The 14,985-nt window shown below is 50.5% G+C and overlaps 4 protein-coding genes across 4 annotated transcripts; 1 reads left to right on the plus strand and 3 right to left on the minus strand.

Moving 5' to 3' along the window:
• Nucleotides 1-118: 118 nt before the first annotated feature.
• HRG_01387 (e1-E2 ATPase domain-containing protein) lies at nt 119-3,913 on the minus strand (the record flags this gene model as incomplete). Its single annotated transcript, XM_044859858.1, has 4 exons — nt 119-442; nt 510-519; nt 575-879; nt 962-3,913. 4 exons carry the CDS (start codon nt 3,911-3,913, stop codon nt 119-121), a joined length of 3,591 nt encoding a protein of 1,196 aa, XP_044726258.1.
• A 1,827-nt stretch (nt 3,914-5,740) lies between these two features.
• HRG_01388 (uncharacterized protein) lies at nt 5,741-6,387 on the plus strand (the record flags this gene model as incomplete). The annotated part of the gene is made up of 2 exons (XM_044859859.1): nt 5,741-6,128; nt 6,215-6,387. The coding sequence occupies 2 exons, from the start codon at nt 5,741-5,743 to the stop codon at nt 6,385-6,387; spliced, it is 561 nt and encodes a 186-aa protein (XP_044726259.1).
• A 3,735-nt stretch (nt 6,388-10,122) lies between these two features.
• On the minus strand, nt 10,123-11,124 carry HRG_01389 (helix-turn-helix, psq domain-containing protein; the record flags this gene model as incomplete). Its single annotated transcript, XM_044859860.1, has 3 exons — nt 10,123-10,150; nt 10,376-10,473; nt 10,894-11,124. 3 exons carry the CDS (start codon nt 11,122-11,124, stop codon nt 10,123-10,125), a joined length of 357 nt encoding a protein of 118 aa, XP_044726260.1.
• Nucleotides 11,125-11,565: 441 nt separating this feature from the next.
• HRG_01390 (reverse transcriptase (RNA-dependent DNA polymerase) domain-containing protein) lies at nt 11,566-12,792 on the minus strand (the record flags this gene model as incomplete). The annotated part of the gene is made up of 5 exons (XM_044859861.1): nt 11,566-11,645; nt 11,708-11,845; nt 11,910-12,064; nt 12,441-12,706; nt 12,751-12,792. 5 exons carry the CDS (start codon nt 12,790-12,792, stop codon nt 11,566-11,568), a joined length of 681 nt encoding a protein of 226 aa, XP_044726261.1.
• Nucleotides 12,793-14,985: the final 2,193 nt, after the last annotated feature.

A 14,985-nucleotide genomic window follows, 5' to 3' on the forward strand; every position in this document is an offset into this window, starting at 1 on the left:
GCTGGACGGAAAATACAATAATAATAATAATAACAATTCCCTCAATCAACACGAGATCGAATTGAATTGCCGGCTTAATAAGCCGACGAAGAATTGCGTTGATTGAGTTGCCAGTTGCTCAACTGAATTGAGGAACCGGTTGCCAGGATTGAGTGGTTTGCCAGCCTGCCGGGAGGCGAGGGACCAGCAGATCTTCCTTGTACCTAGGACTTGTGAAGTGGATGACTTCTGTCTTGCCTGGGTCAAACACTATGCCATTATCGGCTCCCCACTGGATGAGCTCGCCCGCGGCGCGTATGGCCCTGGCGCCCATGTCCTGTACGAACCGGCCCCCGCTCAGGGTGGCCACGTCATCTGCGTAGCCGAAGCGTGAGTTCGGCTCCCCCACAGAGTAGATAGGCGCTGTGTAGAGCAGGAAGAGAATCGGAGAGGCCGGGGAAGCCTGCGGCAGCCCGCACGCCAAGGGGATTTTCGGCGTCGTTATGTCCTCGAGCCGTATTATGACCGACCTCTGGCACTCTGCTCCTCAGGCAAAGTAAGTAGTTTGACTTGAGTCAACGGATGCCCGTCGTACAGATAACTAAGAAACATATGACGCGAGAACTGGGACTTGAGTTTGAGTTTGAGTTTGGCAAACCAAGCAATCTTAGCCACGAGCCCCTCCGGAAATAGGCGAACTATTAGCTTGCGGATCTCATCCATGCAAAGAATTCCAAGCGCCAGTGGGATCGGGATGATCCAGAACTCGATCGGGACCGACGCCGTGCCAAACAAATTCTGAATGCCTGGAACCTCTGTAACAAAGATGGCAATCACAAAACTGATGAGTATACTAAGCAGCAGCCAGGGATTCCGCCTCTTCTTGGTCACAGGATCTGCCTGCAAGATGCTGAGTCGGCGGTTCCGCACAGCCAAAATGTTGCCCCACTGCAGAACAACTAGCGTGACAAAGTACACGCACTGCCCGGTGGGTGGCCTTGAACTGCGTCAGCTGGTTCTCTGTATATCCGTGGAATCCGTCCGCGTATCCTTCAAACAAAAAGAAGAGCCGCTGGATCGGGATGCCTGCCTCTTTCCAGTAGTACAAGAAAAACATGGCATGCGCAATGCAAGCCTCCATTGTTCCCATGAATAAGTAGGCCTGGATGTAAATCTTAACGGTAATGAGATGGTTGCGTTTATGGTTGCGAGGTGGCAGTGAGAGAAGGTTGAATTCCTCCTTTTCCATGATCAAAGACAGAGAGTAGAAAAGATCAGTGAAGACACATATAATGATCATGAGGAACGAGCTCAGCGGCAGAGGCACCCCGAAGAAGACGTTCAGCATGACAGGCCAGATCTCGGACCAACTTCCGGCGGGCAGCAGGTACGCAATGACCTTCTGCAAATTCTGAAAGACAAGGCGACCCAGGCGGATGGCTTCAATGATGGAGTCGAACTTGTCCAGTAGGACAAGATCCGCCGCATCAATGGCCACGTCACTGCCAGTGACCACCGCAGCACCCACGTCCGCAGCGCGCAGCGCGGGTGCATCGTTGACGCCATCGCCAGTAACGGCGACAATATTATCTCGTTTGCGGAACTCTTTCACTATGCGCAGCTTCTGCTCCGGAGTGGTCCGCGCAAAGACGATCTCGCCGTATTCACATACAAGATCCCAATCCTCAAGCATGAGGGTCCCCAACGACTGGCCTTCGAGCAACAGACTGTGTCGCTCACCGTTTGCTCGTGCAGTACGTAGGTCTTGGACTCGCAACCCCTGCTTTGACCTGATTTTCTCGATCATATCTGGTTCGCCCTCTCCCGTAAAGATTCCTGTGTCGCGAGCGATGGCTGCCGCTGTGAGGCCATAATCGCCAGTGACCATGAAAAACCTTGCGCCGGCACGACGGCACTCGGCGACTGTTGTAGCGGTCTCAGGTCGGGGTGGGTTGATGATTCCGAGAATACCAACCACGGTGAGGTCACTTATGGCGTTCTCTACAACTTCGTCGCTGAAGGCATTCGTGTTCAGCGGGTGAACCGGGCTGATAGACTTCTCGCAAAGAATGATCACGCGCTCCGCGTTCTTGGAAAGTGTGTCGTGGTAATGCTTGAAAGCAGACTTGACCGTAGCATCCAGGACTTCAACCGCGTTCAACTTTCGCGACCAATACTTGGTGCAAGCCGGCAAAAGGACATCCGGAGCGCCTTTGACAAACACACGGTACTCCGTTGCAGTCTTGTAGGTCTCGAATTGGCGGTGCATAGTAAGCATCCACTTGTTCTTCGAGTTGAACGGGATCTGGAACACCCTAGGCAGCTTCGTCTCTTCCTTCTCGCGCCTCTTTGATGTTGAGGCGAACTTAAGGATCGCAGCGTCCGTCGCACTGCCTTGAACCTCACGGTTGGCGACAGGAAGGAGGTGCATGGAGGCTGGATCAAACGTCGCATCGTTGCACAGTAATGCAGCTTGATGCAGTTTCAGGACACACGCCTCTGTCTTTTCGCTGTCCAGGTTGTGTTGGAATTCGGGCAATGTAACCTTCTCGTCGATGAACGAAGCCGAGTTGACATGCATCTGGTTCTGCGTCAACGTGCCCGTCTTGTCAGAGCAAATAACGCTGACGCAGCCGAGGGTTTCGACAGTCGAAATTCCTTTGGGTAAAATGTCGACGGCTTTCATGCGGCGTGCCACCATCATGAGTGTTAAGGCCACGGTGACGGGGATACCTTCCGGGATGAAGGCAACGACACAACCCATGACGTTGTTGAGCATCGCAACAACGTTCATATAGGCGAAGTGATCTCGCCTCAGCCAACCGAGCCAGGTGAAGAGGATAAGCAAGGCAAGCACGATGGTCAGACATATGATGATGCGGACGAACCGCCAGATCTCCTTCTGAATCAATGTTGCACGCTCCTCTGCAGAAGCTGTAGCCTTGGCGATGCGCCCCATAACGGATCGGGCTCCTGTCAGAACAACGATGCCAACGCCGCTACCGTTTACGACAAGAGTCCCCATCAAGGCGATGTTGCGGCTTTCCAGGAAATTATGGTCAGTCATTTCAACCGCACCTTCGATCTCGTCCGATTCACCAGTCAAGACAGCGCGATCAAACCTGATATCACCGGAGTGACTCAACAGGCGAAGGTCAGCTGGAACCTTGTCTCCAACATGGATATGAACAATGTCGCCACTGACGAGCTCTGTAGCCGGTAGTTTTTGCAGTTTGCTGTCGCGGAGGGCAAGAGCCTCGGCAGGCAGGAGATCGGTAATCGATTTCATGGTCAGCTGGGTAGACCAGTCCTGGAACGCCGAGAAACCAGCCTGAAGCAGGATGACAACGATGACCAAGATGGCGAGGGCAAGGTTAGTGGCGGATGGCGGCTCGCTCAAGGGCTTCCAGCAGATGAAGAAGATGACAACGCCAACCCAGAGGACAGAGCAGAAGACGCCGAAGACATAACCGAGTATCTTCTTCCAGTAGTTGGCCTTAGGCTTGGCGAGCCTGTTTTTGCCATCTCGACGAAGTCTGATCGCCACGATACTGTCTGGCAAGCCTTTGTCTTTGGCGACGTTGAGCTGTTGGCAGATCTGATCGACGTTGAGTTTGTGGAAGCTAAGGCTTGCGAAGTAGTCTTGGCTATCCGTTCTGGCAGCCTTCGTGTCTGCCAAAATGACTGTTTCGACATCGCGAGACTCGTCGATATTGATAGAGAGTGTTCGGTATTCAATATGAACGCCCGCATGCGAGGTCGAAGGAGGGTCAACTCTGGAAGAGGTGGAGGTGCGTCTTCGCGACAGCGACCGAGAATCCGCATCTTTCGCTCGGCCAGGAAAGGCTTGAGCGTCACCTGCGTCATCGAAAGTGATGCGCATGTCGCGGTCGGCCTCTTTGCCTGCCGCATTCGGAGTAGTTTCGATCACCATGCTGCTTTGCACAATGGTCAAGTTGCAAGTCACAACAAAACTGTGTCATCCGAGGGCCAAAAGTCTAATCTGGAACGGGGTGAAACGAAGGAGAATTGTTTGTTACGGCAAACATGGTCTCTGTCAAGCAGCCGAACCTTCAATTCTCGTAAGTACTCTTAAATGAAATTTGAGGAGCAGTTGATCATTCTGACGCACCGGTTCGTGGCTGGTGCGGCCCCAACGGCCCCAACTCGCACTGCCACCCGACATACGTTTCAATTTACAGGGGCTTTGAAGTCAGCCAATCCCCTCCCAGGTCTGCTATGGGGGGTGGTGATGAAAAAAAGGCACGGTAACTGTCGCGAAGGAGAGAGCAAAAGTGGGCATAGATGTGGGTAAAGGGATTTTTCGGGGGTCGAGCATATTACGATCGGAGGGTCTGTGAAACGCATCTGTTCATTGCTCGTTCTTTTCCCATGGCTCCGTTTAATCCTCCCCTTTTATATCCCTCAATGCCTTTCCTAAGTTAATATCCCGTTTTCAGGTATAGTATACATTCTATCAGGAAGAGGGCACTCCTTGCCACTTACTGAAGGCCACGTAAGTCATCTACGTCAGTACATTCAGCTCCATCTCCCCGATCAATAGCTTTCCAAGCTATTAGGTCGATAGTTCAGTCTCTTGAGGTCCCCGAGCCAGTAAAAGAGATACCGAACTCCTTGGAAGATCCCGTTCGAATAGGAGATGCTCCGAACCCCTCAGTGGACCACAAACCTCCCTCCTTACCTGGCTTCGAGCTGTTTTACCTAGAGAAACCTAGAGGCCTCACTTCGTTCGGTCCTTCTTCTCGACAGAGGGGGGGTCAAAGATGTGTATTTGGTGATGCATGTCACGGCCTAGCTACTGGGACAGAAGGCTCCCTACTTGTACAGGTACCCCGTTTGGCCCTCTATTCGGGTGCATTGACAAGTCTCTGTATCTGACTCAAGTCCTTCAGGCGTCCCACAGCTAAGGAGGCGATGCCTTGGTCAGGGGGTGATTGCAGTCATGCCTTGACTCAACTAGGGATACCTTTTTGACGTCATAAACCCCAACTTACCAACTGACGTAAAAAACCCCAAAAGACTGGTAATTTACCGTCATAAACCTCTTTCCTAATCGGGACTAGTATTATAACATGGAAACACGAAGCCAGTCGGAGTATCTGTTCCCCGGCTTCCGAACTCAATCAAGTTGGCAGCAAGTGCAGTCCATTTTTAGCCCAGACACACCAGCAATATCATACCCCTTTTACACGCTCCTCGAGCCAGCCTCGCAATCGATATTTTTGTTAAATTGCTTGAATTACTACGATTTTTTTTGCAGCTTTAGCCTCTAGAAATCACGTGATTTATGACAAGTCATAAACCTCAGGTTTGTGACCGTCATTTACTTCGAAATTTTGGTAATTTACCTCGAGGTAATTTACCTCAAGGGAACCCTACCCTCAACACTATTGTTCCTGTTCCTTGGGGGGTTCACGAGTGGGTCAGACGTAGCGAGCTAGTACAGATGTTCCTTACTCGGACAAGCTTTTATCCGTCATGCCCTTTGAGTGTGGAGAAGCCACGACTAGGTCACTTGTCCAATGAAATGCCGCGCGTGAAGAGCGTTACCTCAGTTTGCTAACAAATTGGGCTACCGTAGAAGTCGTGAAATGCTAAGATAGTACAGATGTAGCTCCGTAGCTCTGGATCTCGTGACCGGGGGGTAGCTCCAGCCTAAGCAGAGGACACTTCGACTCCCTCCATTCAGTTTACCAGAGGCAGCCGAGCAAGAGAATGGCATCCAACCGCCAAATCGATGATGCAGAGGGTTCTAGAGATGCTAGCGAAGATGGGAAGTGAGATGGTGGAGCTGAAACATCGAGTATCCGAGCAAAGCGACACGATCAGGAAGCTGAACGCCACGGTTTACAAACAAAGCACCATCATTCAGGGACAGGAAGATCTGATCCGAGGCTTGGAAGCCCAGGTCCAGAAATCCAAGGAAGAATTTCGACATAAGAGCGAAGAGCTCAACAAGGAAATGAAACAGGAGCACCGGGAGCTTAAGCGAGAATTGGTCGGAGTGGAAGAGCAGCTAGATCAGCTGATGCAAAAGCTGGACGTATCGGACGAGGTGGCTTTGCCAAGCGGCCCTCGAGCAACGTTTGCGGACGTCGCGCGCGCCCTGCCAAACAGTCCGCCCTCCAGTACACACAGCAGATCTGGTCCAACCAAACAGCAGACAGCCAACGATTCTGTCCATTGTACCATTGACACGTCTCGTGTAAGTGAGTCGAACAGGAACAGAAGCCGCTCAATCAGTGGCACCCCCCGGCCGGTTGCCGCGTTGTCGCCGTCGGCTTTGCGAAGGTTGTCGATGTGGACGATTGCTCGGTGGCGCTGCAGCTCGCCGTTGAGCAGCCGTGTCAGGGAGTCAAGCGCGTCGGCAGAGACTTCAATGCCTAGAGGTGGCTCGTTGGTATTGAGCGTCGATTTGGGCAGTTTCGAAACCGCGTTCCCGCACAGCTTGACAGCATGGTTGATCAGGGCCAGTGCGTTGGCAACGTTGCCGATGACGGCATGGGATCGGGCAATCGTGAGGCACCTTTTCCCAAATCAGTACTGCCAAGTAGCAAGGACGGCCTCGGGAACTCACTTGAGAGACTCAAAGTACATGCCAAACGCGTCGACCTTGGTCGCAAGAGGCTCGTCAGCAGCGATGCATCATGCCTGGCAACTCCTTGATGGAATCCAGGCTTCGTAGAATTCCGTCGTACAGTGCCACCTTCTCCTTCTGCCTGGCCAGCTTCCTGCTTGTGGGCAGCTCACGCTCTTGTTTGGCGACGGACGACGCGGCTTTTGCCTTTTTTCTCCTCAGGGAGCCGTACTCTTTGGAGCAGCTGAGAAAGAATTTCCTAAACTCGTCAATAGTGTTTCTGTTGAATACACAATAAACCACTGCGCCATGCAAACTAGGGGCACCCCCATTAGGGGGCTAGTTTATTGAGTATTATAGGTCCATTTCTCCGGCTGACAGTTTCAATCCCCATGTTGTGGCATGGGGGAGTTCTCACATCAGGAATATCTTCCATCGAGCCCAAATTTGGTGCTGGTACAACTTTCCGTTCGCAATTATTGTAATTTTTGCTTAAGATGATGTCTCCGGTCGTATTGACAGAATGATATTGCGTCGCGGAATGCGAGGTCCTTGATGCGGGGTTGCGGTGCGGCGTAAGTCGTCGCTGATCCGCCCAGCAGCGACCTTTTATGACCTTCCTCTTCCTCTTCATCTTCCTGCCCCCGTTTGCACTGATCTTTGATGTCGTCTCTTTGAGGAATTGTATCCAAGATGGGTACTTTATGATGGATAATGCAAGCAACAAAGACGCCCCATGATAGACAAAATTTCTGTTGGATTTCATGTACGATCCTCTTCTTCACAGGTTTTACTGCCCGAGCCACGTGATAAATCTGGCTGTTATGGAATTCCTCTGAGGAAAGGGATCATATACGGCAGCTCCTTATGTTGGACCGTCTGACCAGCAAGTCGAACAGTGGAGGAACCGCAGGGCCTTCAAAGATCAAATGGCCAATAAAGCCCGGACGTTGTTGTACCTGAACCCCACCGTACGATCTGTTCCGAGTGGTTCCGACTCTGGCCTAGAATCCCCCCATTCCTTGCAGTTATAGTCTGTACCAATGCATAACCCTTGCTGTGGGAAACCAGGCGTCGGGGCAATGGCAGCAAAGGGCTTGGTGGCGAACGCCTATCTCCCTGCGTGACCTGTCCTTTTCGAACTGCATTTTTATTTTGATTCCGTATATGATGCAGTTGCATGACAGCCTTCGCCTCTGATTATTCAATGGTCGTCCATAACGCTTTCAGGTGATGGTGCCCTAGATCGACTAAACCTCACGGCTCGACGACGAAAATAGCATGAGTATGGAGTTGGCACCTGACGTCTCCAACCGGTTTCGACCGAGCTGACTATTTCCTTGGATGGGTTGTTGGGTGAATGAGCCAGCCTGGGGGGTCGGCGGAAAGTGCGGCTGATCATGCACCCCATGATATGCCTTGGTACACCTAGCGCGTGACGGCGCTCGTGTTATCTATCCTCCCGTTCTTTGCACGAGGAGGTCAGTATCAAGACCAACGAAGGTGGGCGGCATATCGACGATAAGCCTCGGGCGGGTGAAGAAGCGAGAAATGGCTTGAATTAGGGTTCGACGACAATGTCCAAACAAGGACCATCACGCACTGCAGCCAAAACACTGTAAACAGCCAAAAATTTCTGCGGCCTTTTTGGGCTCACTCTTGGTACCTCACTGTTGTCTACTGTAGTCACCTGAAGGATCTGAGGCATGCATCGGGGACCTAAAATGGCCTCTCATATACGGCCACTTTGTGCCCATGCAGGTTAACCGAGGATCCCTCTGATCACTGCGAAAATATAATTCTTGCGGCCTCCTCCCTCTAGCTAGATTGTGCACCTTGAAAAGTTCTTCTTGTGCAGTCACGCATAATGCAACGGCACCAAATTGGGGGTCGGTCGAGTCAAGGCATGAATGCAATTACCTCCCCACCAAACGATCGCTTCCTTAGCTGTGGGACGCATGAAGAGTTCGAATCAGGTACAGAGACTTCTCAATGCCTCATTTAACTAAAGAAAAGGGTCACGGCAGGTATCTGTATTTATGTAACTTACGTCACGTAGATAGCTCGGGCCTTGTATCCCTAAATTCACCACTTTACGACCCCTTTCATTCTTCTCTGTCGAGCTGTTGTCGCTAAATAGAGAGCAAAGTGGGCATAAAAGTGGATAGAGGGACTTTCGAAGGTTGAGTATCATCCGATCAGAGGGTATGTGAAAATGCATGTGTTGATTGCTCTTGTCGAGAAGAAGGGTCTAAGACTTGGTCCTGAAGCCTGATAGCTAGCTGAAGGTGTAGGGACGAGACAGGATGAAAGTGGGATGACGTGGCAAGCTGACGCGGAGAGAGGGTGCCTATGCATTAGTAAGTCAGCAAGGAAGGAGATGGAAGACTCAAGAAGAGAGTGCGAGGCGCATAAATGGGAGAATGGTACAGTAGAAAGGAAAGAGGAGGAATAAGAACACATGCACCCTAAAAACCATCATGCCCCTTGCCCTGCTCTCTTCGCGAGAGTTATCCACTCGTCCTTATATAGGTTCCGCCACGCGTCGCGATCCCCACCTCGGTTTCAGGTGACGCGACCCAGGTCTCTAAGCGCGTGGCAATAGTGCAATCTCTTGAGGTCCCCGAGCCAGTAAGAGCTACCATTCGTCACCCCCCTTTGGGTAACACCCCCCTTTGGTTAGCGCAAATAAAAAAATCTCCACCAAAAGTCTACCATTTGAACTACATGAAATGTGACTAGAACCCAAGAATAAAAATATTAAAATTATATAGTTCTGTAGATGAATGACCATTACTACATATTCCGGTGATTTTTGACAATTCTTCCAGACCTAGTGGTGACAGAATGGGCCTCATGTGCCACCTTGACTTCGATCACTGACGCTGTCTCCATCTCTGAGACCTCGTCCTCCTCGGTCTCAGAATTCAGCACAACGACAATTTCTTGGCTTCTAACTTGGGGAATAGCTTCCTTAGCCGCCAAAACTTCACTAAGAGCCATAAACCGCCTGTTCGGGTTCGGAATGGCCCTCCTCTTTTTGCCTCTCTGCAACCGAGCCACCTCTGCCTCCAGCTTCGCAATTTTGTTGCTGTGTTCAGCAAGCGCCTGTTCTTGCGCTTCAAAGCCTTTAGCTATCACTCCAAGACGCCTCCGAGTGCTGGGAGTCTTGTTCTTGCCAATGTCGCGAATCTGGCGGCTGGTTCTTGGTGTATCGTCAGAATGCAAAAATGGCGCAGACTTGGGAGATGTCTGGCCCGTGGCTGCGTGGATTTCTGGATGCCGCAATGCCTTGGATCGTGATATTGGCCAATTTCCAGTGACCCTCCAGCCGGACAATATGTTCTTTGCAGTCATGCCAACCTCGCGTGCTTTGGCATATGCCCGTATAAAATTGACCTTATCAACAGGCGCAGAATCAGTAAGACAGGTCAATTTCTGAAGTTCTTTTCGATAGGCCGCCTTTGAGGCATTGAAAACACCGTTATCCAACGGCTGGAGGCTATGGGAGCAGTGGGCAGGAAGGTAGCAGCAATAAACGTTGTTCAAAAAGCACGTGGCCATCCATTCATCCTAGTTCCGGTTAACTGTGATTTCTGCAGACTGATATGGAAACAAACCGTTGCATGGCTTCCATGTCCATCTAATATGATCAGTCTAGCCTCTGATTCTTCGGCTGGTCGCGTCTGAGGCAAATAGACCCTCTCAAGCCACTCAATAGCAACATGGTCATCAGTCCACCCGTTAGGCGAGGTTATATAATGCCAGTCGGCTATTTTGCCGAATTCCTTTACGAACCACTGCTGCTGGAGTTCTTTGCCCTTGAAAATAATTCCGGGAGTAAGGGCGCGGCCATCTGCAGTGATGGCTTCAATAAACGAGGTCCAGTTGCGGGACTGTGGTCCTTTCAGAAGGGCCTTCCTCTTTGGGTCCGCACTCCCAACCACAAGGCTATCCAAACCTGAAAAAAAAGGCCTGGTTAGTTGCAATAATGAAAGAAAAGATAAAAACTTACCAAATCCAGACAAAATACCGCCTTCGTCAACATCCACGGTATTCTCCGGCTTAATCCATCCATACTCCTTTTCCCTGATATCGAAGTACCAGTGAACCGCTTGGGGCGTGAAAGCATTAAACCTGTTAGCCTCCTGACGTCTTCCACGCTTGATCTTGATCTCCGGATGGCGATGGATGAATTTGGTGACCCAGTTGCGCCCCACTGTCTGCTCGTTGTTTAGTTGCTTCAGAAGAGCCTCCACACAAGCGCGGATTTGACTGTGGGAGGGAGCGTAGCCAACAGACTCTTGACGGAGGACCCAGGACACCAGGAGAGCCTCCTGGGTCTTACTCAATAGTTGGTGAGGTTGGATTTGATCAGCCAGGGCTGATTGGCCCTTGAGTCTGTTGGAAATAGACTGCTGAGGTATGTCGTACTTTTGGGCAGCGTGGTACTGAGACAAGCCATTTTTCATGATATAATTAATGGCAGTTGCCATTCTCTCCTCAGTATAAATGCGCCGAGGTCGTTTTGGGGGCATTTCGGCCATGTGGTGGACGAATAACGAGAAGAATCATCGTCAGGAGGGAGCGGGAGATTAGGGGGCTGGATAGTAATTTCGCGTGCAAGGTACGCACAAGCCACAGACCCCTGTGCAAATATTTAACCATCAGAAGGTAAAATCCAGTCAATTCTCTATCTACTCCAAGTGACAGCTTGTGAATATCTTCAAAGCTGGCTGGAATCGGTGTAAGTGAAATTGATGGTTTTTGGTGGAGATTTTTTGAATTGCGTTACCCAAAGGGGGTTGTTACCCAAAGGGGGGTGACGAATGGTAGCTATCAGGCTTCAGGACCAAGTCTTAGACCCTTCTTCTCGACACACCCCCTTAGCTGTTGCCTATCCCTAGCAGAGGGAACAGATACAACCAGACTTGCAAGGGCAACCTCAGTTGAGCCGGGCTAGTGTTCGTGTAGGTCGTGAGACGGCCTCATTCGGTGTTCCTACAGTCCTTGATCTTGTCCTTCAGCTCCTCCAGCCTAGCCTCCAGTTTCAACCTTTCACCAATCTCTTCAAGCCCAATCAGCCGAAGGAATTCCGCTAGCTTCTGCTTTGGGAGAGCTTTTGTCAACCCATCGGCTCGCATTTCAGCTGTTGGAACCCAACGAGGGCGTATTCTGCTTCCTTGCACTTCCTGACGTAGCCAGTGTTGGTGTGTATCAACATGCCGTAGCCTGGTTGACAACTTCGGACTTCCTTCTTGTAGGAGCCTTATAGTCTGCGTGTTATCGCACTCGACTAACAACGGCGACGGGATTGGTAGTTGCAAAGAACGGAGCAGTCTGCTGAGGAAGATGGCTTCCTTTGATGCTTCTGAAAGAGCGAGCAGCTCTGCCTCTGTGCTCGAGGTAGCCACAGTAGCTTGCTTTGATGCTCTCCATGCGACAGAGCCTCCAAACAGGGTCATGACATATCCCTGGGAGCTCTTCCTGTCGACTGAATTGTCTGCAAAAGAGGAATCACTTGAACAGAGGAAAATCTCTGCTGCAGCCGGCTTTCTGCTGCCCCTTTTTGTGCTTCCGGAACTTCCGAGGCGTAGACCATATGATCGTGTGGCATAGAGGTATAAGATCACTCTATCTGCTTCCTTCTGATGTGTCGGGCCTGGATTCTGATTGAAGCGGGCTAGTCGGGAGACTGCAAAAGCGATATCTGGTCTTGTTGAAATTGCTGAGAATAGGAGAGATCCGACCTTCTGAAGGTAGATATGCTTGTCTTGGTCTCTTGCTTGGATCTGTTCTGAAAGGAGCTCTTCGTTGGTGGCCATCGGGTGCTAGGAAGCTTTATGCCTAGTTTGTCCAGAACATAGCGATCTTGTCGATATAGGCATCTTGCGTCAGCCAAATCGTCCGACTAAGTCGGTGCCTAAGGATACGGATCCCTAAGAACCACTTTGGTTCCCCTAGTATGCTCATCTTGTATCGTTGCTGCAGGCCGGATATAGCTTCCGTGGCGACTTGCTGGTCCCTTTTTCGATAGGCCAAGATGATGTCGTCGACATAGAAGAAGACGATGACGGCTCCTTTAATCATGACGCATGGTTCCTGAGGGACTGTCTTGAAGCCTAGCTTCTCGAGTGATGCCGTGAGATGCTGTTGCCAAAGAAGGGGGGAACGGCGAAGTCCATAGCAGTGATCTTGTTGGACTGGACTAGCATTGGAGTGGATTTGGCTGGACTGGATTTGCAGTTTCAAAAATTGGACTGGACTGGATCGAGAGGTCTGGAGGCTCCTGGAGCTCCAATGGACCATGCCTGATTAGGATAGAAGAAAGCCTCAACGCCAATTTTCGTTTCAGGGCTACCACAACAACGCGTTATTGACTGGAATACAGCGTGCTCATGACGAGCAGGGGTAACTACCAAACGTAGAAATTCACCAGACGGTAGATGCGACGACTGCCGGTATAACTAGCAGCAGGAATCCCATATTTCCATATGGCCAACAAGGTAACCACCGTAACCTTAACTTAATCAACGTTCCAAATGGCAGCATCGACAATCACCCAATTCTTCACTGGCGCTTCTAATAAGCCTTCTAGGTCAGATAATGTTGTTCTCGCTCCGGAATCGATTAACAGTCGTCGCGATCCGGAGGCCCTGATCCAGCCAGATGAGTTCAGGCTTCAGGGAGAGCAATATATTCGCTGTGCCGTGCTGGCAAGAGGCCATAAATCAACAAAGAAGCGTACGTCCGTCATCTGGTTATCCCTTTGAGTGCGGAGGAGGAGCAAGGGGGTCACGGGCCCCACAATACGTAGCTACAAGTCAGATAGAACTTCAGGGGCTACAGTGGGGGGACAAAAGTTCCGGCCGCTTTGATTAGCGCGTCGCGAACGCGCGTCTCCCACATTCCAACCTTCCCTCTTCAAAACACCATCATGCCTTCAAAATGAGCCAAATTACTCCAAAAAAAACACTAGAGCCCTCATAAGAGGACGAAGGTTACGATCCTCTTTGATTGTGGCTTCTCAACAGCCCTTGTCGGCTTTAAAGAGGAAATTTCTCCACAAGCTGTCCGCGGCATCGTACGACACTACCGGACCCAGTCGAGCGCGAAATCTTCGCCGCGTTCTGGAAGGCCCCCAATCCTTAATGAAACACACAAAAGATATATATTCCGATGCATTGCGAAAGACCCTTTCATCTCAAACAATCGGCTTCTTCGAGACGCATCTCTAGAGTGTTCTGTAAAGACTTTAACACGGTACCTTCGACGCAACGGCATACAACATGTACGCGCCCTTCGACGCCCAAAGTTGACTGAAGAACATGCTGCAAAACGGCTACAATTTGCACTACAGTATTATCAAAAGCCAGCTTCATTTTGGCATAAATGGATTTTCTCTGACGAGACCTCAATTGCCCGTGGTGACGGCGAAAAGCAGAAGTGGGTTTTCTGTAAATTTATATGTTGCAATACTCTCATTTTAGAATCTTGTCCTGACTTCAAATAGGGAGATAAATTAAATCCAAAAAATGTACAAGCTAGATCAAAGCCTACACGACATTCTCAGATGTATTGGGCTGGCTTCTCCTTTAATCGGCGGACTTCTCTAACACCAATGCTCGGAGACCCAGACTCCAAGCGTGGCGGCGTTACTGCTCGCCGTGTACTCGAAACTTTACAAGAAAATCTACCGACAATTGCTGAGCCTAGCTATATATTCGCCCGAGATAACGCCTCAACACATATGGGAGCTATTGTACAAGCGTGGCTTGGCTGCTGGGTAGAAGAAAATGGGATCGATTTGGTCCACTGGCCACCATATTCGCCTGACCTTAACCCTGTAGAAAATGTATGGAAACTGGTCAAAGCGAGCATCGCAGAGAGTCACCCTGACCTTGCAGACCTTCCAAAAAACAATAGCTCGAAGCAGAAGCTCTGCTTTGCAGCCGTTGAAGCGTGGGAAGAGCTTGAAGATGATGTCCTCAATCATCTAATAGAATCTATGCCTCGGCGCCTTCAAGCTGTTGTAGTATCGCGTGGCTGGTATACTAAATACTAGCCACAACAACATAAATTTCCTCTCAGTGCCTATTAGAATACAATTTTCAGCTTCTTATTTGACCCTTATTTGGCTGTGCAATTCGTTCTTGAAGCTCTATCCCTTGGGTGGGCGATTGGCTGTGTGAGGCGGGGTGGCCGGAACTTTTGGCACCCGACTGTAGCAGCATCAGCAAAACCTTCCACAGTCAATTTTCCTAGCAATGCATTCAAATTAAGCTCTATGGCTTCGCAACAGGATCCACAAGCTTCGCAGGCAGCTATTCCGGCTGTGAATAGCTTCGAACATACCCTCTTTATACGGCTAGACCACTGTCAGCGCGAGCAGCCTATTGACAGCACAG

This window comes from Hirsutella rhossiliensis (genome assembly GCF_020360975.1).
Source record: "Hirsutella rhossiliensis strain HR02 chromosome Unknown scaffold00001, whole genome shotgun sequence".
NCBI lineage: Eukaryota > Fungi > Ascomycota > Sordariomycetes > Hypocreales > Ophiocordycipitaceae > Hirsutella > Hirsutella rhossiliensis.